Source organism: Borostomias antarcticus, assembly GCF_949987555.1.
Source record: "Borostomias antarcticus genome assembly, chromosome: 16".
Lineage (NCBI taxonomy): Eukaryota > Metazoa > Chordata > Actinopteri > Stomiiformes > Stomiidae > Borostomias > Borostomias antarcticus.
Window position 1 is genome coordinate 7,277,255 of NC_140249.1, and position 25,534 is coordinate 7,302,788.

General features: G+C 49.6%; 1 protein-coding gene across 1 annotated transcript in view; it reads left to right on the forward strand.

Annotated features, from left to right (window-relative positions):
• LOC311319512 (ephrin-A2-like) overlaps nt 1-25,534 on the forward strand; it is a gene marked incomplete at both ends in the record, with an annotated part of 74,328 nt that overhangs the window by 43,149 nt on the left and 5,645 nt on the right. The window contains 2 exons of the mRNA XM_084451071.1: nt 13,643-13,935; nt 18,040-18,105. Of these exons, the coding sequence (XP_084307197.1) occupies nt 13,643-13,935; nt 18,040-18,105 (359 nt within the window). The remainder of the gene's footprint in view (nt 1-13,642; nt 13,936-18,039; nt 18,106-25,534) is intronic.

Below are 25,534 nucleotides of genomic sequence, written 5' to 3' on the forward strand. Positions count from 1 at the left end.
AAAGGAGATGCCGGTGGACTTAAAGGGCAATGCTCGTTTTTGACAACCTGGACCTTATTTACGACATATTATAAGAAGTTTGACTCACCGAGATCACTTTGGTGTAGTTCGGAGGCCTGTAGAAGAAATTTAAAATCCAGCGCGAGCCAGTATATCCATGTAATGATGGTGGACGGGGCAACGAGAATGCAGTTTCTCAAAATCTATTTTCGTCCGCTAAACGGTTGTTTTCATCAATCAGATTGGATGAATCGACAGTTGAGATTCCTCAACGCGAGGCATTGCAGTGGTTTTCAAATACGGGGTCTTTAGCCTCTGTAATATGATCTTTACACGCCTTTCCCCACTTGCTCCAGCACGCATGCGCACAGGCCAGCGCGCAGACTGACTATTCTCCGGCTCACATTCTCTGCACTACGATCGTTGTTGGTGCCGAGAATATTGTCATCGTCATTCGTCAGCAACAATCCGATCGTAGCGCAGAGAATGTGAGCCGGAGAATAGCCAGTCTGCGCGCTGGCCTGTGCGCATGCGTGCTGGAGCAAGTGGGGAAAGGCGTGTAAAGATCATATTACAGAGGCTAAAGACCCCGTATTTGAAAACCACTACAATGCCTCGCGTTGAGGAATCTCAACTGTCGATTCATCCAATCTGATTGATGAAAACAACCGTTTAGCGGCCGAAAATAGATTTTGAGAAACTGCATTCTCGTTGCCCCGTCCACCGTCATTACATGGATATACTGGCTCGCGCTGGATTTTAAATTTCTTCTACAGGCCTCCGAACTACACAAAAGTGATCTCGGTGAGTCAAACTTCTTATAATATGTCGTAAATAAGGTCCAGGTTGTCAAAAACGAGCATTGCCCTTTAAGGAGGAAGCAAGAGAGGAACTACACCCCTCTAATCATCAACGGGACCCCTGTAAACAGAGTGGACAGCTTCAAGTACCTTGGCGTCCAGATCGCCAAGAATCTGACATGGTCAAGAGACTGTACCAACTCAAACAACTGAGGAAATTCAGAGCATCCCTCCAGATCCGACGAAGCATCTACTCATCTGTGATGGAGATCATCCTGACTGGGAATATCATTACCTGGTACAGGAACAGCAGCTCTCAGGACCGCAAGGCTACAGGGAGTGGTACGGTCAGCTGAACGTACCAAGTGGGGGGGGGGGGGGGGGTCTAGGACATCTACACCAGGCACTCCCCCACCTCTAGGACATCTACACCAGAAGATGCAAGACGAAGGCCAACAGGCTCCTGAAAGACCCCAGCCACCCAGGAAATGGACTGTTCTCTCTGCTACTGTCAGGGAAAAGATACTGCACACACATGGTGAGCACGGAAAGACTCAGACTCAGGAAGAGTCTCTTTCCGCAAGCCATCCAGCTCCTGAATGACTATCTAACGTATTGTGCCACTAAACCCTGAGGATCAGCATACTGTATCTAGTGTATATACTGTAACATAACCACTACCACCGGCTGGGATTATTTATTATAGCTATAGCATTTACAAAACTCACCCATCCCCCGCATATTTATTCATATCCATATATCGCATGTACATAATACATCCAGACCTCTAACTATCCCATCCTAGCTTAATCTTAAACTGTATAGTAAAGGTACTTATAGTGTAATTTGTGTTAATTTGTATTTTTTTTTTTTTTTTTTAAATTGTAAATTTGTAACTTGTAAATGTATAATTTGGTATTTAGAGTATTAGAGTTTATCTGTAGAATAATCTTGGAGCCGGCAGCAACATTTCACTGTAACTGTACACTGTACATTACATGTGACAAATAAAAGGATTATTGAATCTTGAATCTTGAATCTTAGGGTGCATTCAGATCTAGCTTGTTGTTCCGATACCGGGAGTATTTCCCCTGTAGATCAGGTCGTTTGGGCATATGTGAACACAGCAATCGCTCGCGGTTCCGGAACAACATCAACCGGGCGGAGACCACCTAGAGAGGGTGGTCTAGAGAGGGTGCTCTAGAGAGGGAGGTCTAGAGAGGGTGGTCTAGAGAGGGAGGTCTAGAGAGGGTGCTCTAGAGAGGGAGGTCTAGAGAGGGTGCTCTAGAGAGGAAGGTCTAGAGAGGGTGGTCTAGAGAGGGTGGTCTAGAGAGGGTGCTCTAGAGAGGGAGGTCTAGAGAGGGTGCTCTAGAGAGGGTGGTCTAGAGAGGGTGGTCTAGAGAGGGTGGTCTAGAGAGGGAGGTCTAGAGAGGAAGGTCTAGAGAGGGAGGTCTAGAGAGGGAGGTCTAGAGAGGGTGGTCTAGAGAGGGAGGTCTAGAGAGGGTGGTCTAGAGAGGGTGGTCTAGAGAGGGAGGTCTAGAGAGGGTGGTCTAGAGAAGGTGGTCTAGAGAGGGTGGTCTCAGCCCGCTTGGAATCGCCTCGCAGGACCATTCGTTTGCAGTGAGAACGCACATTACCCACAAACCCATACAACTCATTGAGTACCCTGCACTGTCTACAAAGTCTACAAACTGTTTAGCGAGCGCATGAAGGAAATGGGCTTTCAATGTTCTGTTGAGCAGTGCATCTTCTCCTGATCATATGCAATACAATAGCACATTGTTCTCTAGCGGCGGCGGTATAGCTCAGTTGGTAGAGCAGGTCGTTCAGTGATCGTAGGGTCGGTGGTTCGAATCCCGGCTCCTCCTGACTACCTGTCGAAGTGTCCTTGGGCAAGACACTGAACCCCAAATTGCTCCCAGTGAGCAGGCAAGCGCCTTGCATGGCAGCTGCCGCCATTTGTGTGTGAATGGCGCTCCGGGCCAGTGTAACAACTGGATGGGGAGTGCGTTACAAATGCAGTACCTAGCCGCAGTCGTGATGCCTACTCAAACTGGATATGTCCATATACTGTACCAAACATATGACCCAGAGAAGACCAATCAACGCAATTATACACGCTGCTGATGCTCCAATTTCTATTACAGATCGATCACTGGTGTCAGCGAAGAAAGGATTTCCAGAAAGCCAAGCTTCCTGCAAAATTTGGACCATCACAAAACTGTTTACAAGCGTGTGGTGTTGAAGGCGTGTTCAGAACCAGAGCAGACCCGGAGGTCGTTTGCTCTGTCCATATTGCTGTGTGAACACGAATCAAGCTAAGGTCGAAAATGCAACATTGTAACATATTATTCTCTGAATCGGAACAAATTCAGGTATGAAAGTGGCCTTAAACCCAATCCTAAATCCCACACCTTCAATAGAAGCACACACACACACTCACACACGCATGCATGTACAGTAGGCACCCACATGCACGCGCACACACACACACACACACACACCCCCCCCTTAACACCCGTTGGCCATACTCCTCCCGTCCCAGAAGTCTTAAAATCTTTTGGTGGGGGTGGGGGGTGCCCCCCAGCTAACAGAGAGAGAATCAGCGGAGGTGTGTGTGTGTGTGTGTGTGTGTGTGTGTGCATGCCTGTGTGTATGTTTGTCTAAAGGAGTGCATGGCTGAGATATGGCAGTGCTAGCACTGCTTAATTAATCAACATCAAAAGACCTTATTAAATATTAATGGGGCCTGCAGCAACAGTTTGGCTAACGTGAATTATTCAGCCAAGGAGCTTACCCTGCTGCCCAACATCCTTTTCTCTCTCTTCTCCCTGTGCTCTCATTTTGTGATTTGTGTGTGTGTGTGTGTGTGTGAGTGAATGTGTGTGCGTATGTGTGTGTGTGTGAGTGTGTGTGTGTGTGTGTGTGTGTGTGTGTGAGAGAGAGAGAGAGCAAATGTGTGTGTGTGTGTGTGTGTGTGTGTGTCTGTGTGTGTGTGTGTGTGTGTGCGTGTGTGTGTCTGTGTGTGTGTGTGTGTGTGTGTGTGTGTGTGTATGTACCAGAGCAGTGCCCTAGCTGAACTTGTAGCCTGGAGCTTGTGTGTCCAGGTGGAAGAGTTTCTCGCACCCCCTCCGTCCGTGGTCGGTGGGTCAGTGGTGTTGCTGGGAGGGGGGGGTGGGTGGGTGAAGGGTCAGCAGTGTTGCTGGGTGGGGGGGGGGGGGGGGGTGATGGGTCAGTAGTGTTGCTGGGTGGGGGGGGTTGGTGGGTCAGTAGTGTTGCTGGGTGGGGGGGGCGGCTGGTGGGTCAGTAGTGTTGCTGGGTGTGGGGGGGGGGGGGGGTCAGTAGTGTTGTTGGGTGTGTGTGTGTGTGGGGGGTCAGTAGTGTTGCTGGATGTGGGGAGGGGGGGGGGGGGTCAGTAGTGTTGCTGGGTGGGGGGGGGGGGGTGGTTGGTGGGTCAGTAGTGTTCCTGGGGGGGGAGGCTGTGTTGCGATAAATACGGTAAGCATTTCACATACTACTGTTACTGTAACATCAGACCTGCTAAAGAGACTTCTAATGGAAATACTTTCATGTTAAGTTTTGTGTGGCTTCTTTTACACACACACACTGAGACACACACACCCACAATCTGTGAACTGAGTGCACTTTTATGGAGTTCCCCAATCTTAGCTGATCTCGTGAGAAACATTTTGAGTAATAAACACAGAAACATCTGGAAGTGCAGTCAGGGTAGAGGCTGTATGTGTGTGTGTGTGTGTGTGTGTGTGTGTGCGTGTGTGTGTGTGCGTGTGTGTGTGTGTGTGTGTGTGTGTGTGCCTGCGTGCGTGTGTGTGTGTGTGTGTGCGTGCGTGTGCGCGCGCGTGGTGTGTGTTTGTCAGTGTTCTGTAAGCCTGGGCTGCAGCCTTGAGTTTCTCCCTCATGTGGATGTCTATTTCTAAACCGTACTAGTTAGTTCATACGTGTTTTTATCACTGTGCGTGCATGTGTGTTGACTGCCGGAGGCTTTACTGCCTGTGTGTGTGTGTGTGTGTGTGTGTGTGTGTGTGTGTGTGTGTGTGTGTGCATGTCCCAGAGTGGACGCTAGTTTCTAGAGTTTCTAGTTCAGTCTAGGGGTCAAGGTTTGGCCACCGGGAGAGTGGAGCTGTGTTCCCATTTAAGACAGAAAAAACCTTTCTTCAGTGAGAGAGAAAACCGACACACACACACACACACTCCCACCTCCAGCCCCACATGGAGCTCCTCTCTGCTCCACACAGCATTTCCAAGGGCACGGGGGGTGGGGGCGGGGACAAAGAAGGCATTTAATAGTGAAATGAAGATACAGTATGCGCTTTAGGCCTCTTTTGTACTGTACCATAACGCCTGTTTTTGTATGTGTGTGCACTGGCTAGAGAATTTAATTGAAATGATTTTGCAAGTGCATGAGTGTGTGTGCATGTGTTGGGGTGAGTGTGTGTGTGTGTGTGTTTGGGTTGGGGGGATGTGTGTGTGTGTGTGTGTGTGTGTGTGTGTGTGTGTGTGTGTGTGTGTGTGTTAGAGATGTCACGGTGTGGATTTTTTCTCACCGACTGATAGCCTAAACCCAACATCAATATTACCGGTAACACCATCTAGCCTACAATAAGAGAGCGCTTACTTTAATCTTTAGTCCTTTGCCTTACATTGAACAGCCCTGTCATGTAGCCACTTTGAATGAGGTGTTGTATGTCTCCACAGCTTGCCTGCAAATGCGTGATCAGAGTAAGGTAAGATAAACGTTACTCGATCCTGTGCCTCCTTATAATCAGAATTTGTTTTATTGCCATGTAGTTTTTTAACATAGTCTACTAGGAATATGCACCATGCCCGAAGGAAATTCCTAGTATGTTGAAAAACTATATGGCAAAAACAAATTCTGATTATAAAGAAGCACAGGACCAAGTGTAGCCTAATGTTTATATCTTACCTTAGTCTGATCGCACATTTGCAGGCAAGCTGTGGAGGCATACAACTCCAAATTGCCTCGGCAAATCGTTGTTATGAACGGAACACTTCTAGAATAGGCGAGATATCTTTTGTGGGATGTCTTCCTCAGGTTTAGCCAACAAATTCGACAACATCTTCCGCCGGTGACTGCTCCGTAGGAGGACGAGAGTCTGCCCCCTTTCCTCTACATACGAGTGTCAGGCAGGGGTGTGTGTGCTGGCACCGGTGCTCTTTTTCATCCTCCTCCTATGTGTCACCCTGCTTCTCCACTAGGAGATTGAGGACAGCAGTGGTAAATTGGTAAATTGGTAAATGGCATAGCGCTTTTCCACCTTAGCGGCACTCAAAGCGCTTTACAATGGCCTCTCATTCACCCATTCACACACACATTCACACACCAATGGGGGTAGCTGCCATGCAAGGTGCTAACCTGCTCATTGGGTGCAATTTGGGGTTAGGTGTCTTGCTCAAGGACACTTCGACATGTGGACAGTCGGAGCTGGGATTCGAACCACTGACCCTTCGATCACTGAACGACCCGCTCTACCAACTGAGCTACAGCCGCCCCGTACGTACAGTAGCTGACGTACAGTAGCTGGTGCTGGGCGATCGTGGCCTCAGTGCTCCTACAGGGACTTGGAGGAGGCGGTCGGAAGTTACCCGAGCTTCCCGGTGGTAAAAGAGGGCGGTGACGCAGGCAGCTCGGTAGACACGGACCTTTGAGCCGGAGTGTCCCGAAGGCAGCTGATGCTTGTTTGACTCGCTTCTGGACCTCGCTGTCAAAGCTGTTGTCTCCAGAGAGAAAACGCCCCCAGATATCTGAACGACAGAACTACTGACGGCTGTTCATCACATGTGGACAGTCGGAGCTGGGATTCGAACCACTGACCCTTCGATCACTGAACGACCCGCTCTACCAACTGAGCTACTGGTTTGTCAGTGGACCTCAGGCGAGATGGCAACCTCTTCAATATCAGGAGGCTCCAAGCAACCACCAAACTGCACAGAGAAAGGGTCCTTGAGCTGTTAGTATGCAGACGACTGTGCTCTTAATAATTACAGGACATCGAAGGGTCTTTTAATCACCATACGGCACGCACAATTACACACGTGAGCGGCGACGTATCACACAACACGCACATGCAACTACAGGGGTCACCGGTGGAGTTTGTCCTCTGCATTTCTCCCATCCAAGCTGTCCTCCTCCAGGGTCAGCCAGGAGCAGTGGGCAGCTTCATGAGTGGCGCCCGGGGACCAAGTCCAAGTGCTCAGTCCGAGTCCTGGTAAGGGACTGGACTGAAGAGCATCGGTTCTTCTGTGTTGTTTTTCGTATTAGGTTCTTGGGGATAAACCCTTGCGAACACGGGGGAGAACATGCAGACGGAAAGGCCCGGAGACCTTCTTGCTGTGAGGCAGCAGTGCTAAGTACTGCACCACCGCGATTTTGGGGTTCAGTTTCTTGCTCAAGGACACTTCGGCACACTGCCAGGAGCTGGGATCGAACCGGGGACTTTCTGATCCCCAGCCGGCTGCTCTACCTTCCGAGCTACGCGCCGCCCATCTCCCACTCCACAAGACCTCCCGCCTGTCTACACTGCGGTGGTGAGAGTGAACAGCAGGATGGGACTGACCGTCACCAACACGGAAGAAGTCTGCCAAAGGAGGGCCAACATCCCATCCACACCACCGGCCTTTCACTGTTGCTGATGAACAGCCGTCAGTAGTTCTGTCGTTCAGATATCTGGGGGCGTTTTCTCTCTGGAGACAACAGCTTTGACAGCGAGATCCAGAAGCGAGTCGAACAAGCATCAGCTGCCTTCGGGACACTCCGGCTCGAAGGTCCGTGTCTACCGAGCTGCCTGCGTCACCGCCCTCTTTTACCACCGGGAAGCTCGGGTAACTTCCAACCGCCGCCTCCAAGTCCCTGTAGGAGCACTGAGGCCACAATCGCCCAGCACCAGCTACTGTACGTCAGCTACTGTACGGGGCGGCTGTAGCTCAGTTGGTAGAGCGGGTCGTTCAGTGATCGAAGGGTCAGTGGTTCGAATCCCAGCTCCGACTGTCCACATGTCGAAGTGTCCTTGAGCAAGACACCTAACCCCAAATTGCTCCCAATGAGCAGGTTAACACCTTACATGGCAGCTACCCCCATTGGTGTGTGAATGGGTGAATGAGAGGCCATTATAAAGCACTTTGAGTGCCATTAAGGTGGAAAAGCGCTATATAAGTGCAGTCCATTTACCATTTACCATTTAGAATGCCCCCAAATCAGCTTCCCCGCGGGGCGCTATGTGGTCAGCTACGCCATGGATGACGTAGAGGGCTGAGGAAGCGCTACGAGGGCCAGCCGAAGACTGCGTCAAGGAAGTGCAAAGTCAGACCCAAGGACCTGGAGGATGTCTCTGCTGGCCGTAGCAGCTGGGGCAGCTGTGCCTGGATGGGACCCCCACGCTGGAGGAGGAGAGGACAGCCATGTGCCTGGATGGGACCCCCACGCTGGAGGAGGAGAGGACAGCCATGTGCCTGGATGGGACCCCCATGCTGGAGGAGGAGAGGACAGCCATGTGCCTGGATGGGACCCCCACGCTGGAGGAGGAGAGGACAGCCATGTGCCTGGATGGGACCCCCACGCTGGAGGAGGAGAGGACAGCCATGTGCCTGGATGGGACCCCCACGCTGGAGGAGGAGAGGACAGCCATGTACCTGGATGGGACCCCCACGCTGGAGAAGGAGAGGACAGCCATGTGCCTGGATGGGACCCCCACGCTGGAGGACAAGAGGACAGCCATGTACCTGGATGGGACCCCCACGCTGGAGGAGGAGAGGACAGCCATGTGCCTGGATGGGACCCCCACGCTGGAGGACAAGAGGACAGCCATGTGCCTGGATGGGACCCCCATGCTGGAGGAGGAGAGGACAGCCATGTACCTGGATGGGACCCCAAAGCTGGAGGAGGAGAGGACAGCCATGTACCTGGATGGGACCCCAAAGCTGGAGGAGGAGAGGACAGCCAGCGGACAGCAGAGGAGGTTCAGGAGGAACACAGCCATGGTGGCCGCTGCCGCCACATAGACATGTCCCACCCGCAGTAGGACCTGCGGGTCCAGGATAGGACTATTCAGGATAGGACTATTCAGCCATCAAAAAAAGAATTCACTGATAGAAGACAGAAGTGGACGTCATCATCGGGATCGATGGACAACCAAGAAGAAGTGTGTGTGTGTGTGTGTGTGTGTGTGTGTGTGTGTGTGTGTGTGTGTGTGTGTGTGTGTGTGTGTGTGTGTGTGTCTGTATGTGTGTTTATGTTTGTTTGTGTGTGTATGTCTGTATGTGTGTTTATGTTTGTGTGTGTGTGTGTATGCGTGTTTTTTGTTTTGGGTCTGTGTGTGTGTGCATGTGTGTTTGTGTCTGTATGTTTGTGTGTGTGTGTGTGTGTGTGTTTGAGATAGTCAGAGAAGGAGCTGATCTCCGTGGAGTTGTTTTGGTCACGGTGGTTGAACACTCTGATTAATGATCATAGAGGAACACCAGATGGAGGAAGAGAGAGAGAGAGGGAGAGAGAGAGAGGGAGAGAGAGAGAGAGGGAGAGAGAGAGACGCTGGAACGAAACAGAGGGATTTTGGGGGGTGATGGAGAGTGAGAGCACGGGGGGATAGATTGCAGATCTAAAGTGGAAATGGAATGGGGAAGAAAGGGAGGGAGGGAGAAAGAGGGAGAGGAAGAGATAAGAGAAAGGAAGAGAGAGAAAGTGAGAGATGGAGGGGAGAGAGAAAGTGAGACAGAGATGGAGAGAGAGAGGGGGGAGAGAGAGGGAGTGGGAAAGAGAGATGGGGAGAGAGAGAGAGAGATGGTGGAAATGAGGGAGGGAATGAAACCTGTCAGCTATTACAGTTTCACTCAGACAGCGTTGACCTTCACTCCACCCCATAACCCGTACACAACACACTGTGCATATGGCTCCAATTAAATTTTCTGCGTGTGAGTGTGGGTTTGCGCGCACTGCTCACGTGTCTTAATTTTGTTGCCTCCATTTGGGAAGGAGAGAGAGAGAGAGAGAGAGAGAGAGAGAGAGAGAGAGAGAGAGAGAGAGAAAGAGAGAGAGAGAGAGAGAGAGAGAACACTCAACACAGCATCCTATCCCTGATCAGGCTGTTTACTGCCTCATTGCAAAGGCTACATATCAATCTGTCCGTCCGTCCCCCGTCCCCCCCCCCCCTCCTCCTTCCACCTAACACCTGCACGGGTCCAACCCCCCCCCCCAACCAATCCAATCAAGTAATCAACCCATTCATCAACATCATTGATCTGAGGAGGTGTGGGGGTCTGGGGGGGGGGAGCAGAGAGACGGGCGCTGATAACAGTTAAGAGCTGCGGTCGTATTCGCACGGTATGATGGATTCATGTGGGCATGGACCCGGGCCAGGACGCTTCTGTCTGTCAATATCAATATGGCCGCCCTGCTCCTGGCTTGTGGTAGCGCTGTCGTCAGTCCATGCAGAAACTCTGGAGAGGATCTGCCTGCCTGCCTGCCAGTTCATCTGTCTGTCTGTCTCCAGTAGTGTGTTGCTCTGGTCCGTTCAATCTACAGTATTTAGTGTGTGTGTGTGTGTGTGTGTGTGTGTGTGTGTGTGTGTGTGTGTGTGTGCGTGCGTGCGTGCGTGCGTGTGTGTGTGAGTGTGTGTGAATGTGTTGTTTTGTCCATGGGGGATTCACTGTCTCCCACGCATACATAATAAGACTCACTGAACATCTTGATGATCTATGAGGAACTTTATCAACACTGACAGAAATGCCACTGGTGTCAGCCACAACATGGATGGCTGCTGGTTCACAGTGCGTGTCCATATAATGTAGCTGTGTATCTGATATGTTGTATGCTGTTTGTTTGTTTGTTTGTTTGTGTGTCTATGTGTTTGTTTGTGTGTGTGTGTGTATGTGTGTGTGTCTTTTGTTGTGGATGTGTATCGCAGACACAGATGACAGGAGAAGGAGAAGCCACATGCTAAGAGGGGAAGAGAGGAGGAGGGGAGGAGAGATGTAGGGGAAGGAGAGGAGGAGGAGGTAAGGGGAGGAAGAGGAGGAGGATGGAAGGAGAGGAGGAGGAGGTAAGGGGAGGAAGAGGATGGAAGGAGAGAAAGGGAGGAGAGATGGAAGGAGAGGAGGAGGAGGTAAGGGGAGGAAGAGGAGGAGGATGGAAGGAGAGGAGGGGAGGAGAGATGGAGGGGATCAAGCAAAGCAGGACGGGGGTCAGAACAAAGACTAAAAATACATAAAGGAGTTAGAATGTGAGAAGAGAGAGAGAGAGAGAGAGAGAAAGAGAGAGTGAGAGGAGTGAAAGGGAGAGAGGGGGGAGAGAGAAATGGAGAGAGAGGAGGAGAGGGGAGAAAGAGAGTGAAAGAAGAGAGAGAGGAAAGTCAAAGAATAATCACAGAAGGAGAGGAGGTGATCGAAGGGGAGAGAGAGAGCTGTGAGGAGGAGAGGAGGAGAGAGAGAGCTGTGAGGAGGAGAGGAGGATAGAGAGAGGTGTGAGGAGGAGAGGAGGAGAGAGAGAGCTCTTTGAAGTGCCTGAGCCTGACAGCCCTCTCCCATCCTCCGAGTCTCCTCGTCAAGGCTTTGACACGCGGAGCAAGATGCTGCTGATGATGGCGCGCTGACGGCGGAGAGGCCATTGTAGACTCACACACACACACACACGCACACGCTCATGCTCACACACCTTCGCCGGGCACAGTGACTGATGACAGTTCAGAGCCGTGGTCGCGATCGCTCGGCATGATGGATTCACGTGGGCGGGGACCCGGGCTGCGCCACTTCTGTCTGTCAATATCAATATGGCCGCCCTGCTGCCGGTTGACGGCTTGTGGTGGAGCTGTCGTCAATACGTGCAGAAACTCTGGACAGGAATCTGTCTGTCTGCAGTTCGTGAGTCTTTCTTCAGTGGTGTGTGGAGTTGTTCTGGTCTTTTGGTGTGTGCCCACCCCTCCACATACATACACACACTCACTTGCTCACTCGCTCACTCGCTCACTCACTCACTCACTCACTCACTCACTCACTCACTCACTCACTCACTCACTCATTCACTCACTCACTCACTCACTCACTCATTCACTCACTCACTCACTCACTCATTCACTCACTCACTCACTCACTCACTCACATCCACATTAGGAGATAGTTTGTTCTCCGTCTGTTCTCTTTGATCATCTCCCTCCTCTCTCCCCCTCTCTGCTCATTCCATACATGGCTGCACCTCTCTCCCCTCCATCCCCCTTTCTTCTCCTTTACCTGCTAATTCACCTCTCTTCCCCCTCTCTCTCCCTCTTGGCCGCCTCCAAAACCTGCTCAAGCGACTCATCGCTTCTCTCCTCCCTCTCCTCCCTCTCTCCCCTTCTCCTCTCTCCTCTTTACCCGCTAATCAGAGCTGATTTGCGGCTGAGAGAATCTCCCCGGTGGATCGATAGCTCTAAATGATCTGACTGACCTCCTCTGATGGAGCCCTGGAGAACCAAAATGCTCTCCTAACTCACTTCCTCTTTCTCTCTGTCTGTGCTTAGCCACATGGCTGTCACGGACCATCTCCTGACCACAGTTTATATAGTGAGACTAAGCTGACCATAGTCTACGTATATGTGGGGTTTCGGTAGTGAAACTAACCTGACCATAGTCTATATGTGTGGTTGTGGTAGTGAGACTAACCTGACCAAATGCTACTTTGATTATATATATATATTCTATGTTACTGTGAAGACTGTTATCATTCTGCATATAATATTCTGTTTCATCCTTGAGTAAGAAAAGATCATTAAAAAAGCCATTCCGGGGCGCCCCGGTAGCTCACGGGGTAAGGCGCGCCCAATATGAAGGCTAGTCCTTTGCGTGGCGGACCTGGGTTCGATTCCCGGCTTGGGTCCTGTGCCGCATGTCCTCCCCTCTCTCTCTCTCCCACGTTTCCTGTCTCTCTCAACTGTCTTATCCCATTAAAGCTGAAAAGCCCTAAAAAATATCAACAAAAAAAAAAGACATTCCACCGTACTGTGTTAGACGGGGTGCTGGATCAAAACATCTTGATCCAGAGAGACAGAGAGAGAGTTCAGCACACCAGGTAGTTCCCGTTAAAAGGATTTTATTTGTGAGTGAGGTTTTGAGAACTTCATCATCAACCATTTTAACAGGAGCTACCTGGTGTGCTGTTTCATCCTCTATGACATAGCGATGGCCGACAAGGAAAACCTCCTATCTGCATCATTTTCTGATTGGCGAATTTCACTTTGGATGATGAGAACAAGGAAGGCTGCTCAAAAAAAGGTGCATTTTTCAGATAGGAGGTTTGGCTCTTCGGCCGTCGATAGTCCGAGAGTGCGGGCACATCCTCGTTATTTCAACAGTCGCAGGATTTAAACAAAAACAATCAAATAGAAAAAGAGAAAACCTGAAGTTTTTAATGCTCCCACAGTGATTTAACATTACTTTTACTCTGCTAGTACCGTACCAATTAAATCACAGTGGGACCATAGAAAAGTGTGCTGTTTCATCCTCTAACCACAGAGGTTGGCTGTGCAGGACTGTGTTGTGACCATAGCTGTGTTCGGAATCGCTCCCTCGTTCCCTCACTCCCTATTCCCTATATAGGGTTCACCATGTAGTGAACTACCTAGGGAACGGAGAAAATGTAGGGTACATGCACTGTTCCCTGCAAATCAAGGTGAATTGTGGGTAATAAATAGTGGACTATATAGGGAATGAAAATTCCATGGAGAATTCGGACACTACAAACAAAATGGCTGACGCCCTATATAGTGCACTACTGTATATAGTGAATAGGGAGCGATTCCGAACACGGCTCATGTGTTCGTGTCGCGGTCGTCTTTCCCCAGGTTCTGGCAGAGCGAGTACAGGGTTGCGGTCAGCATCAACGACTACCTGGACATCTACTGTCCGTTCTACGACGGCCCTCCGGCGCAAGGTCGCATGGAACGCTACATCCTGTTCATGGTCAACCACGAGGGCTACACTTCCTGTCAGCACAGGATGCGGGGCTTCAAGCGCTGGGAGTGCAACCGTCCGAGCGGTCCTGACGGAGCCCTGCGCTTCTCAGAGAAGTTCCAGCTCTTCACACCCTTCTCTCTGGGCTTCGAGTTCCGGCCTGGACACGAGTACTACTACATCTGTAAGTATAAAACAAGCACACACGCACACACACACACACATACATGCACACATGTACACGTACACACACATGCATGCACACTACACACGTACACAGACACACACACAAACACACATACACATATAAAAAATATTCTACTACATTTGTAAATAGACAGATCATAGAGAGAGAGAGAGAGAGAGAGACACACACACACACACACGCACATATGTACACGTACACACACACATGCATGCACACTACACACGTACACAGACACACACACAAACACACATACACATATAAAAAATATTCTACTACATTTGTAAATAGACAGATCATAGAGAGAGAGAGAGAGAGACACACACACACACACACACACACACAGGGAGAAAGAGACAAATGCATGCTCAGAAAAATTGGGAAAATGTCACCAGACATAGATTGTCATAATTTTTACATTAGGAGCATTGATGTTTTCCCCGACTGCAACAAGGGAGGTGTTAGTAACGCAAGAAGGGCGTATCGCCTGTGAGTCTCAAACACTGAGCACTGAACAGCCTGTGAGTCTCAAACACTGAACACTGAACAGCCTGTGAGTCTCAAACACTGAGCACTGAACAGCCTGTGAGTCTCAAACACTGAACACTGAACAGCCTGTGAGTCTCAAACACTGAACACTGAACAGCCTGTGAGTCTCAAACACTGAACACTGAACAGCCTGTGAGTCTCAAACACTGAACAGCCTGTGAGTCTCAAACACTGAACACTGAACAGAGATAGCAGAGAAAGAGCAACATATTTAGCCTTTTTGCCTTTTGTCATGTCAACACACACACATGCGCATGCACACACAAAAGCAAACACACACACACACACACTCACACACAGACGCACACTCACATTGTGGTCATCTTGTCATCTTTTGTCTCATGTTGAGTGATGAACAAAGGACCCTGAGTGTTGTATGGTCTCAAGGAAGCATTGTTGTGTGCGTGCGTGTGCCTGTCTGTGTGTGTGTGTGTGTGTGTGTGTGTGTGTGTGTGTGTGTGTGTGTGTGTGTGTGTGTGTGTGCGTGTGTGTGTATCCACGGGGGATTGTGGGGGCTGATTGTGCCTGTGAAAGACCCTGTCCATCAGACTGATTGGCAGATGCCCCTCCCACCTTCTCTCTCTCTCTCTCTCTCTCTCTCTCTCTCTGTCACACACACACATGCACGCACGCACACAATCCACCTAGCTGGGCCAGTATCGAAATGAGGTGATTAATTTATTTCAAAACACAGTTCCTTGGCAGGTCAAGAGAAAGGAACAGCACAGTAGCAAACAGTACAGAATAAAAACGACTGAAGTTATACAAGAAAGAACAACAAAACTAGAAGATAGATAGATAGATAGATAGATAGATAGATAGATAGATAGATAGATAGATAGATAGATAGATAGATAGATAGATAGATAGATAGATAGATAGATAGATAGATAGATAAAAATGACTGGAGGGGAATGGGTGGCTGTATTTGGCCGGCTCTGTGACACCCCTCTCGGGTCACAGCTGGTGGGGGGCAGTGCGGTGCACTCTGGGCTCTCTCCCTGCCCACCCCAGTCCAAACCCCGTGTCTCTAGCACCCCCACACAGGGAGCTGGCTTGGTTCTACGTTTTGATTTCATTCGCTGATCCGTCCCGTGATTTGGATCTGCTCCGAAATGTAAAGGGTTCTAAGGTGGCCCATGATACACCGTCCACCGAGTGTCATGAAAAGATGAAAAGATGGTCGTTTTTGCGTAATCCGGATTCAAAAAATGAGTGAATGGCCGACCGTGTTTGGGCGGCCCGTGGACCCGACCTGTGCTTCGGATCGACTCCAAAATGTAATGGGTTATTAAGTGGGACCATGCTACACCCTTCCACCAAATGTTGTGAAAATCGGTCCTGTAGTTTTTGCGTAATCCTATTAACAAACGCACACACATACACCACTGAAAACATTACCTCTCGCCCTGCGCTGTCGCTGGGGCGGAGGTAACTACACGTACATCACAAGAGAATGCTCGTCAAAAAGATTGACTAAGATAGAATCAGCTAGTACAGAGCAGCTTCAAACAGACTTTTTAAGTTGTTCTTGACATCTCTTCACTGATCTGTGGTTTAGACGGAGAAAGCTAATTGCCCAAATACGGTGCGCCGAAATTATTTATGGTGCAGTCTCGTTTAGATTATATTCTGGAGGATATATCTGAATTTGCTGAGCGAGTATAGACAAGGACACACAGCAGAGCAGTGACCAAACCTTTTATAATTGTATAAAGCAGGCACAAATTAGAAAATAATAAAAAATTCTCAAAGCTCAGTAAATTGTGTTTCTCCAGTACCCTACAGTCGTGTAAATACATTGACTTTTTCACAGGGAGTTTGTTAGTATAAGGACTCAAGAGGTCTGCTGTCTGTTTCACCAGACTGCCTCCATGTCAGGCAATAAGATAAATGGGAAAGAATCATAGCATGAATAAAATATTTTGGCTGCATCCAGAGAGACAGTTTGTGCGTGTGTGTGTGTGTGTGTGTGTGTGTGTGTGTGTGTGTGTGTGTGTGTGTGTGTGTGTGTGTGTGTGTGTGTGTGTGTGTGTGTGTGTGTGTGTGTGAGAGAGAGAGCGAGAGAGAGTGTGTGTATGGATATCCAGGGTAGATACTTACGTATGAGGTGTTATTCTGTGTTAATCTGTGTTGATCTGTGATGGTTATACAGTACATTGTCAGGGTCAGACGAGGAGGGAGAGATGGAGGGAGAGATGGAGGGAGAGATGGAGGGAGAGATGGAAGGAGAGATGGAGGGAGAGATGGAAGGAGAGATGGAGGGAGAGATGGAGGGAGAGATGGAATGGTTGTGAGAGAAAAGAAACATGGAGACAACTGGGTTTGGGGGAGGGTTTTTAGACAGGTGGGAAGAGAGGGAGAGAACTGGTGGAAAGGGAGGGCAAAGAGAGAGGGAGAGAGAGGAGAGGAGGGCAGAGGGAGAGGAGGGCAGAGGGGGAGAGAGGAGAGGAGGGCAGAGAGAGGGGGAGAGAGGAGAGGAGGGCAGAGGGAGAGGAGAGGAGGGCAGAGAGAGAGGGAGAGAGGTGGAGAGAGGAGAGGAGGGCAGAGAGGGGGAGAGAGGGAGAGAGAGGAGAGGAGGGCAGAGAGAGAGGAAGGAGAGGAGAGCAGAGAGAGGTGGAGAGAGGAAAGGAGGGCAGAGAGAGGTGGAGAGAGGAGAGGAGGGCAGAGAGAGAGGGAGGAGAGGAGAGCAGAGAGAGAGGGAGGAGAGGAGAGGAGGGCAGAGGGAGAGGGAGGAAAGGAGGGCAGAGAGAGGTGGAGAGAGGTGCAGAGAGGAGAGGAGGGCAGAGGTGGAGAGAGGAGAGGAGGGCAGAGAGAGGGAGGAGAGGAGAGGAGGGCAGAGAGAGAGGGAGGAGAGGAGGGCAGAGGGAGAGGGAGGAGGGCAGAGAGAGGGAGGAGAGGAGAGGAGGGCAGAGAGAGAGGGAGGAGAGGAGGGCAGAGAGAGGTGGAGAGAGGAGAGGAGGGCAGAGAGAGAGGGAGGAGAGGAGGGCAGAGAGAGAGGGAGGAGAGGAGGGCAGAGGGTGAGGGAGGAGAGGAGAGCAGAGGGAGAGGGAGGAGAGGAGGGCAGAGAGAGGTGGAGAGGAGAGGAGGGCAGAGAGAGAGGGAGGAGAGGAGGGCAGAGAGAGGTGGAGAGAGGTGCAGAGAGGAGAGGAGGGCAGAGAGAGAGGGAGGAGAGGAGGGCAGAGGGAGGAGAGGAGGGCAGAGGGAGAGGGAGGAGAGGAGGGCAGAGGGAGGAGAGGAGGGCAGAGAGAGGTAGAGGGAGGAGAGGAGGGCAGAGAGAGAGGGAGGAGAGGAGAGCAGAGAGAGAGGGAGGAGAGGCCACAGGAAGAGGTCAGAGTTATTTCCTTCATGCTGCAGGTCTTGATGATGCCACTCTGAGGTCACACAGGTCTCTAGTCACGGAAGAGCTGGACAAGTAAAGCAGGCCGATGTGCCAGCCAGGGTGTGTGTGTGTGTGTGTGTGTGTTTGTTCGTTCTGTACTGATCTTGCTCTCTCTCTCTCTCTCTCTCTCTCTCCCTCTCTCTGTCCCTCAGCATCCCCCCATCCAAACCATGTGGGCAGGGCGTGTCTGAAGCTGAAGGTGTATGTCAGACCCCCAGGTAAGTCACGCTCTAACTGCACATACACACACACGCCGCGCACACACACACACACACACACGCATATACACAGCACACACACACACACCTGGTTTTCCATTAAAATGACATTAGGAGTGACACAGAGGTCTGTCTAGAGTGCCCTGGCACTATTCTCTGCTCTAATTCGCCGACAAGCCAGCCAGGCACTGAGCACACACACACACGCATACACACTCACACACACAGCACACACACACGCTCACACACACACACACACACACACAGCACACACACACACTCACACACACACACACAGCACACCCACATACACTAACACGCACACAAGCACCCACACAGCACACACACACACACGCACACATATACACATCACACACACACATACACACACACACACACAGCACACACAGCCGTTCTGCTAACAAAGCGTTCCAGGCCTGTCAGCAGAGCTAAGTCATCCTCACCGGCTTCCCAGAACAGCAGAGGTCTCAGAGAACAGAGAGACGGCAGGAACCCTCTCATCTGTCATCACTGGCGCAGATATTCATTCATTCATTCATTCATTCATTCATTCATTCATTCATTCATTCATTCATTCATTCATTCAATCAATCCTTCATTGGTACCAGTGTTCTGTGCCTCTCTTTTACACACTGAGCCCTCCTCCTGATCTGTTAAGCACTGTATTTCACATGTACGTGTGTGTGTGTTTGTGTGTGTGTGTGTGTGTGTGTGTGTATGGGGGGTGGAAAGTGCCACTTATTTGCTAACTGAGCAGACACACGTGACGAACGTCCCCACGTGACCACGTGTGCTATTCACTAACGTAGCTAACCCAGCAAACGCTCGTCAGGGCCGGGGGTACTTGAGCACATGTGCTATTCGCGTACGTAGCTAACGTCGCTACTTGAGCGCGTGTGCTATTCGCGTACGTAGCTAACGTCGCTACGTGAGCACTTGTGCTACAGTAGAACCCCACTCATCCGAACCCAACGGGACCGCAGGTCGTTCGTATCTCTGAAATGTCCGGATGACTGGAACATATGTTAAAATGCACCAAATTCAATAAGTGGTATACTTGTTTCATATAGACTCATAATAGACCAATAAATACCCTTAATTACTTGTGAAAATGCATCAAAATTGCAATCAAATAGCCAACTAAACTCATATAGCCTAGCCTATAATAGACCTACAGTAGCCCATAATAAAATAACCGAATTTCCACTTGAGTGCGTGCTTTGATCAAATACAGTACTTTATTCTCAAATGAGGCTTACGCTGCATCGATAGGCTACTGTATTCGCAGAACAACATGGTATAGCCTAAAAACAACCCAACATTAGAACAATTAGAGCAAATGATAATCAATAAATAAATAAATGAAATGACAGACAAGTTGTCGTGTCTTAGGCTATTGTAGTCTAAAAGAAAGTCTCTAAAACAACAGATGTAGGCTAACGTGGCCTAGGCTGTAGGCTATTATTTAACAAATACAGTAGGTCTAGGCTAATCTACATGCTCACAACACGTCTGTGTTCCTGAAGTCCATTAACTGGGAACGAAAAATGACTCGATGCTGCTTCAGGTTGCTGACGCGCTTTCTGGCTACCAAGGAATGCAGCTCTCGCAGCAGACTCGTTTGCGTTTTGCGCTCGACATTAAAGTAACAAAGAAATGAAACGTGACAGTAGGCTACAGCCTACAGGCAACATGTAGGTCTACATACAGTTCTGTTTTTATTCACAGTAGGATACAGTACTGTAATGAAAAGCCCACCAGTAACCAGATAGCAGGCAAAAAAAAAAGTTTTTTAAGCCTGTCCGGTAGACCGGGAGGTTCGGATCTCTTAAATTCGGATGAGTGGGGTCCTACTGTATTCCCTAAAGTAGCTGAGTAAACACGTCGTCGCCGTCAGGCTATTAGGACTCTGGTCACCATAGGTAGGTAACCTGCTAGTTATCTTCTTGGCTACCATAAGGCGGATGTTATCATTTTTGCTTTTAAAATGTTTTATTTTGAAAACAATGGCAGGTCATTTATTTATATATATGGTGCGTTCGTTTATAACTGGGAGGTGGCAAATTGAACTCGCACTTCCTCGTCGCAAATTCTGATATGTTTCTTAGCCCCCAGTTGCCGGCTGATGTCAATATCATATCATATCATCATCATATCATTAGCTATAGCTCGAATGCACACAGGTCGGAGGTAGGTATTTTGCCACTTGCGACTTGCCACGTCCGACCACAAACGAACGCACCATTAAACAGCAACTACAGAAATGTAGGTTAGCCTACAGGGATGCAAAGCATTAACGAGCAAAAAATGAACTACTGGTCTCGCCGTCTCACTTGTAAAGTCGGGACGTAGGCTAATAATCTTAAATATCAAACATGTTTGATATTATCGGGGCCGGTGCTAAAACGCCAATGGTTCCACAGTCTGGATGCGAACCTGACCGCACTCAGTGCAGGGTTAGTTAGGGCTACGATAATACGATTTTTTGAATCAGACAGTCTACACATACTGTACTGCCCTGGCAGCGCGTTACTATGCAGAGCTAGACAGGTAGCTAACAACTTGACATCTCCCAATCACAAGGCTTGACTTTTCTTGTAGTTTAATGAAAGAGTCTCGTTGTAAAACTGAAATACAATACAGAAATCAAATACACATTCATTAGTACACAAACACAATTACTGATATGCGAACACACTGATTACACAATTGAAATGTTGTTAATCTCACTGAGAAATCCAATTACAAAATACAATCAAATTTGCCATATCTATAGTCAAATCCACATGAAAATAATCTTCAGGAAAAAGTATGTTCAACAGGCTAAACAACATTCTCTCATGTTCAACTAAATTATGTCTATACCAATACATACAACATACATGCATACAACTGTGACTAGCAACAAACTAATGATAAACTGTTAGCCTGGTCTACTAAATCAGCTAGCATCAAAAGGCTGGCTAGCGTAGCTAGAGCATGTTCAAACAAACATTGTTTCTTACAGAGAAAATGGCTCAAACGCACGTTTTCTACAAAAAGGTAAACATTAGACTACTTATCTACAGGATTCGTGTACTTACAGACAAATAGTATCCAAGGCAGAAGCGTAACAAGAAAAATAACGCTGCAACACATGAGCTCTGCTGCGTGACTCGTTCTCAACTGAAGAAATGTGCAGAATTCCTGCAAATACTCTAGGTACCCAACTATCCACTAGGTGGCACTAAACACCTAAAATAATCAACTCAACTATTTCTAAAATGCGTTTCTAATGAAAGGCAGCACACTCCCCGCTTGGGAATAATACTTTTAACCCACTAACCATTTAACTAAATCATAAAAGAAAAGTCCTTTGGCTATAAGCATTTTTAATCCTTTCTGCAGGTTTCCTCTGAAAGCAGGACCACAATCTCTGAGACTGGCCTCAGAAATACCTTGGCAGTCCCTCCCTTGACTATCTTCACCTCCACCTTACGGACTCTTTTGTCACTGCTTGGCAAAGTTTTCACAATCAGTCCCACTGGCCATTCATTTCTGTGCACTTGGCTGTCTTTCAGCAAGACAACATCTCCTGTATTGACATTTGGCTTCTCCTCTGTCCATTTTCTGCGACTCTGTAGTATAGACAGATATTCTCCTCTCCATCTCTTCCAAAAAGTGTCCGCAAGACACTGGACCTGTTTCCATTGTTTTCCATGCAGTACATTCATGTCAAAGTTTCCAGAGGGGGCGGAAACAGCACTCATCTTCTGAGTAAGTAGCATCGCTGGGGTGAGGACTGCTGGCATGTCGGGGTCAGTTGATACTGGCACCAAGGGTCTCGCATTCATGATTGCCATGACTTCGGCCATCAGCGTACTCAAGATCTCATGAGTGAGACGAGTAGGTCCTGTCTGAAGCAGCATACCGTCCAGAATACGCCTAGCTACCCCAATGAGCCTCTCCCATGCACCACCCATATGGGATGAGTGAGGGGGATTAAACACCCATGTGCAGTCTCTCTCCTTTAGAAAGTTTGTCACTGCTGCGATGTTCTCATTGATGCCCAGCTCCTTACAAGCGCCAACAAAGTTAGTCCCTCTGTCAGAGCGTAGAAGCTTTGCTGGACCACGGATCGAGAAAAACCTCCTCAGAGCATTGATAAAGCTGTCTGTTGACATGAACTCAATCAGCTCAATGTGCACAGCTCTGGTAGCCATGCATGTAAAAAGTACAGCCCATCGTTTGTTGTCCGCACTACCTCCTCTTGTGCGATGCATCATGACGGTCCATGGGCCAAAGACGTCGAGCCCAACATTGGTGAATGGTGGCTCAGGAGTGAGTCTGTCTGCTGGCAAGTTTGCCATCTTCTGGCCTTCTAACCGCCCTCGTAGCCTACGACAGATCACACACTTGAAAATCACAGAGGAAACCAGACGCTTGCTGCCAATGATCCAGTATCCTGCAGCTCGGATGGCTCCTTCCGTGATGTGTCGTCCTTGGTGTGCCACTTTCTCATGATAGTATCTCACCAGCAGTGTAGCAACATGATGAGTCTGTGGGATGATCACAGGGTGTTTTTCTTCTTTTGACAGGTCTGCAGATGCTAAGCGACCTCCAACCCGAAGTAGACCATCTTCATCTTGAACAGGGTTTAGTTTCCTGAGTGGACTTTGTCTGGGGACTGACTTCTCCAGACATTGTAATTCCTCATTGAAGAAATCATGCTGGACAGACTGAATGATCACAGCTTTGGCCTGTGAAAGTTCTCCTGTGCTGACTCCATCGTTGAAACATTTCCAGCCTTTGCATTCAGCATCCTCTGCTCTCTCATGGAAAGATTTGGCAACATGGATGAGCCGGGCCATAATCCGACGGAGTGTGATCCAGCTTGAGAATCGTTCGAAGCGTTGAGAACCCAGCTGAGACTCTGAGGCTTTGGTAACCAGGGCTGTAACATCAGGTCGAATCTCAGCATCAGCTTCCGGCTCCAATAGAGTGAAGAGACTTGACTCTTGACTTGGTGCCTCCTCTGCATTGTCATGAGACAGGAAGGCCGGGCCTGAGAACCAAGCACTGCGTTGCAGGTGAGCTGCTGGTAGAGACCTAGTGGCAAGGTCTGCTGGGTTCAGGTCTGTGGAGACGTAGCTCCACTGGTCAGGGTGTGTGGATTTTCTGATACGCGTCACCCGGTTGGATACGTACACATAAAACCGTCTTGTGGAGTTGTGGATGTAGCCAAGCACAATCTTGCTGTCTGTGAAGAACCTGACAGAATCCACATCCAGATCAATCTCATCTCGGATCAGCTCGTACAGTTCAACAGCCAGTACTGCTGCACACAGCTCGAGACGTGGAATGGTGTGAGCAGGTCGAGGGGCTAGTTTGGACTTCCCCATGACAAATCCAACATGGTATTGTCCTTCAGTGTCATCAGCTCTCAAGTAGGCCACAGCTCCTATTGCCACTGTGGACGCATCTGAAAAAATGCACAGTTCCCTTCTCTGGGTGGTAGACAGCGAGACTGGAATGTAGCACCTCTGGATGTGCAGGTCTTCGAGAGCCCTCAAAGAGTTCTTCCAGAGGTTCCATTCAGCTTCTTTTTCTGGGAGGAGTGGCGCATCCCACTCGCTATGGTCAGATGAGAGTTCCCTGAGTAGCGCCTTTCCTTGCATTGTTATGGGTGCCACAAACCCAAGAGGGTCGTACAAGCTATTGACTGTGGACAAGAGACCTCTCCGTGTGAATGGTTTCTCCTCTTGGGACACCTGGAATGTGAAGCTGTCTGTTTCCAGGTCCCAGGAGAGCCCCAGGCTACGCTGAAGAGGAAGAGGATCAACTCCAAGGTCCAAGTCCTTCAGGTCTTTAGCACGATCCTCTGCAGGGAAAGCTTCCATCACTTGTTCACTGTTAGATGCTACCTTGTGTAGCCACACATTGGACTCTGCCAACATCTCTCTGGTTCTTGTCAGGATGTCTATGGCTTCCTCAGGAGTTGCGAATGAGGCAAGACCATCGTCGACGTAGAACTGTCTCTCTACAAACTGCTTTGCATCAGATCCGTGTTCTCGCTCACCTTCTTGAGCAGCTCGCCTCATGCAGTAAATGGCCACCGCAGGTGAAGGGCTGTTTCCGAAAACGTGCACCTTCATCCCAGGGCCGGACTGGCCATGTGGCGTACCGGGCAAATGCCCGGTGGGCCGGACCTACTTGTGGGCCGATCTAAAAAAAAAAAAAAGAGCTAACGAACGGCCCATAGAGCAGGGACAGCGGCCCATTGGTCCATCCTCTATAGTGACACTGGGCTGGCCCAATCATATGTAGGCCCCACCCCTCCCTCTGTTAGTTTCAGGTGTCAAGAAATCGCGCAGCACCCCCCCCCCCCCCCCCCCCGTCAACAAATCGCGCAGCAGCCCCCTCCCCCCCCCCCCCCGTCAACAAATCGCGCAGCACCTCCCCCCCCCCCCCCGTCAACAAATCGCGCAGCCCCCCCCCCCCCCCGTCAACAAAACGAAACTGAAGGTGTTCCATCTCACCGCGTCGGCTCGGCTAGTGGCCTGACTGGGGCTACATTTCCCGGCAGGAAATATTCACCCAGTCCAGCCCTGTGGGCCGGTCTGGGCCAAAAATGCCAGGGCCGATTTTTTGTCCCAGTCCAGCCCTGCTTCATCCTGTACTCCACCACATTCTTGCTAATGTCGTTGTCCTCATACCAGAGATACCTGAGGTAATCTCGATGATCTTCTTGCACGACAAAGCAATAAAACATTTGCTGTACATCTACTGTCAGGGCTACAGGTTCTTTCCGGAACCGCAGGAGAACACCCAACAAGGTGTTGTTCAAATCTGGGCCGCTAAGGAGCACACTATTCAGAGACACTCCGTCACATTCCGCACTTGAATCAAACACAATCCTGATCTGGTCGGGCTTCTGTGGGTGATAAACACCAAATGTCGGAAGATACCAGTGTTCTTTACCTTCCTCCAGATGTGCAGCAGGCTCTGCTTGATCATTATCCAGCATCTTCTGCATGAACTTGATGTAGTGACACTGCATTTCTGGTTTTCTCTCCAGAGTTCTCCGCAGTGAGCAGAGACGCTTCATGGCCTGCTCTCTGTTACTAGGAAGGCGGCGTCTAGGAGAGCGGAATGGCAAAGGTGCCACCCAGTGGTTTCTGTCATCCTGGTAAACCTGTTCATCCATGATGCTCAGGAAGGCTTTGTCCTCCATGGAGAGTGCTGGTTTGTCATCATCCTTAGACTTTTCAAAAACAGAGCATCCCAAGTTATCTGTACTCACAGTGGGGGCAGTGTCCTCCTCAAAAGCAGAAGAGACTGACCTATGTTGCTGTGTCGTGCCACCATAGTCTTCTTTCACCAGGATACTGTTTGCACATGGGCTGAGGAAGGATGTGCGACCGTTGTG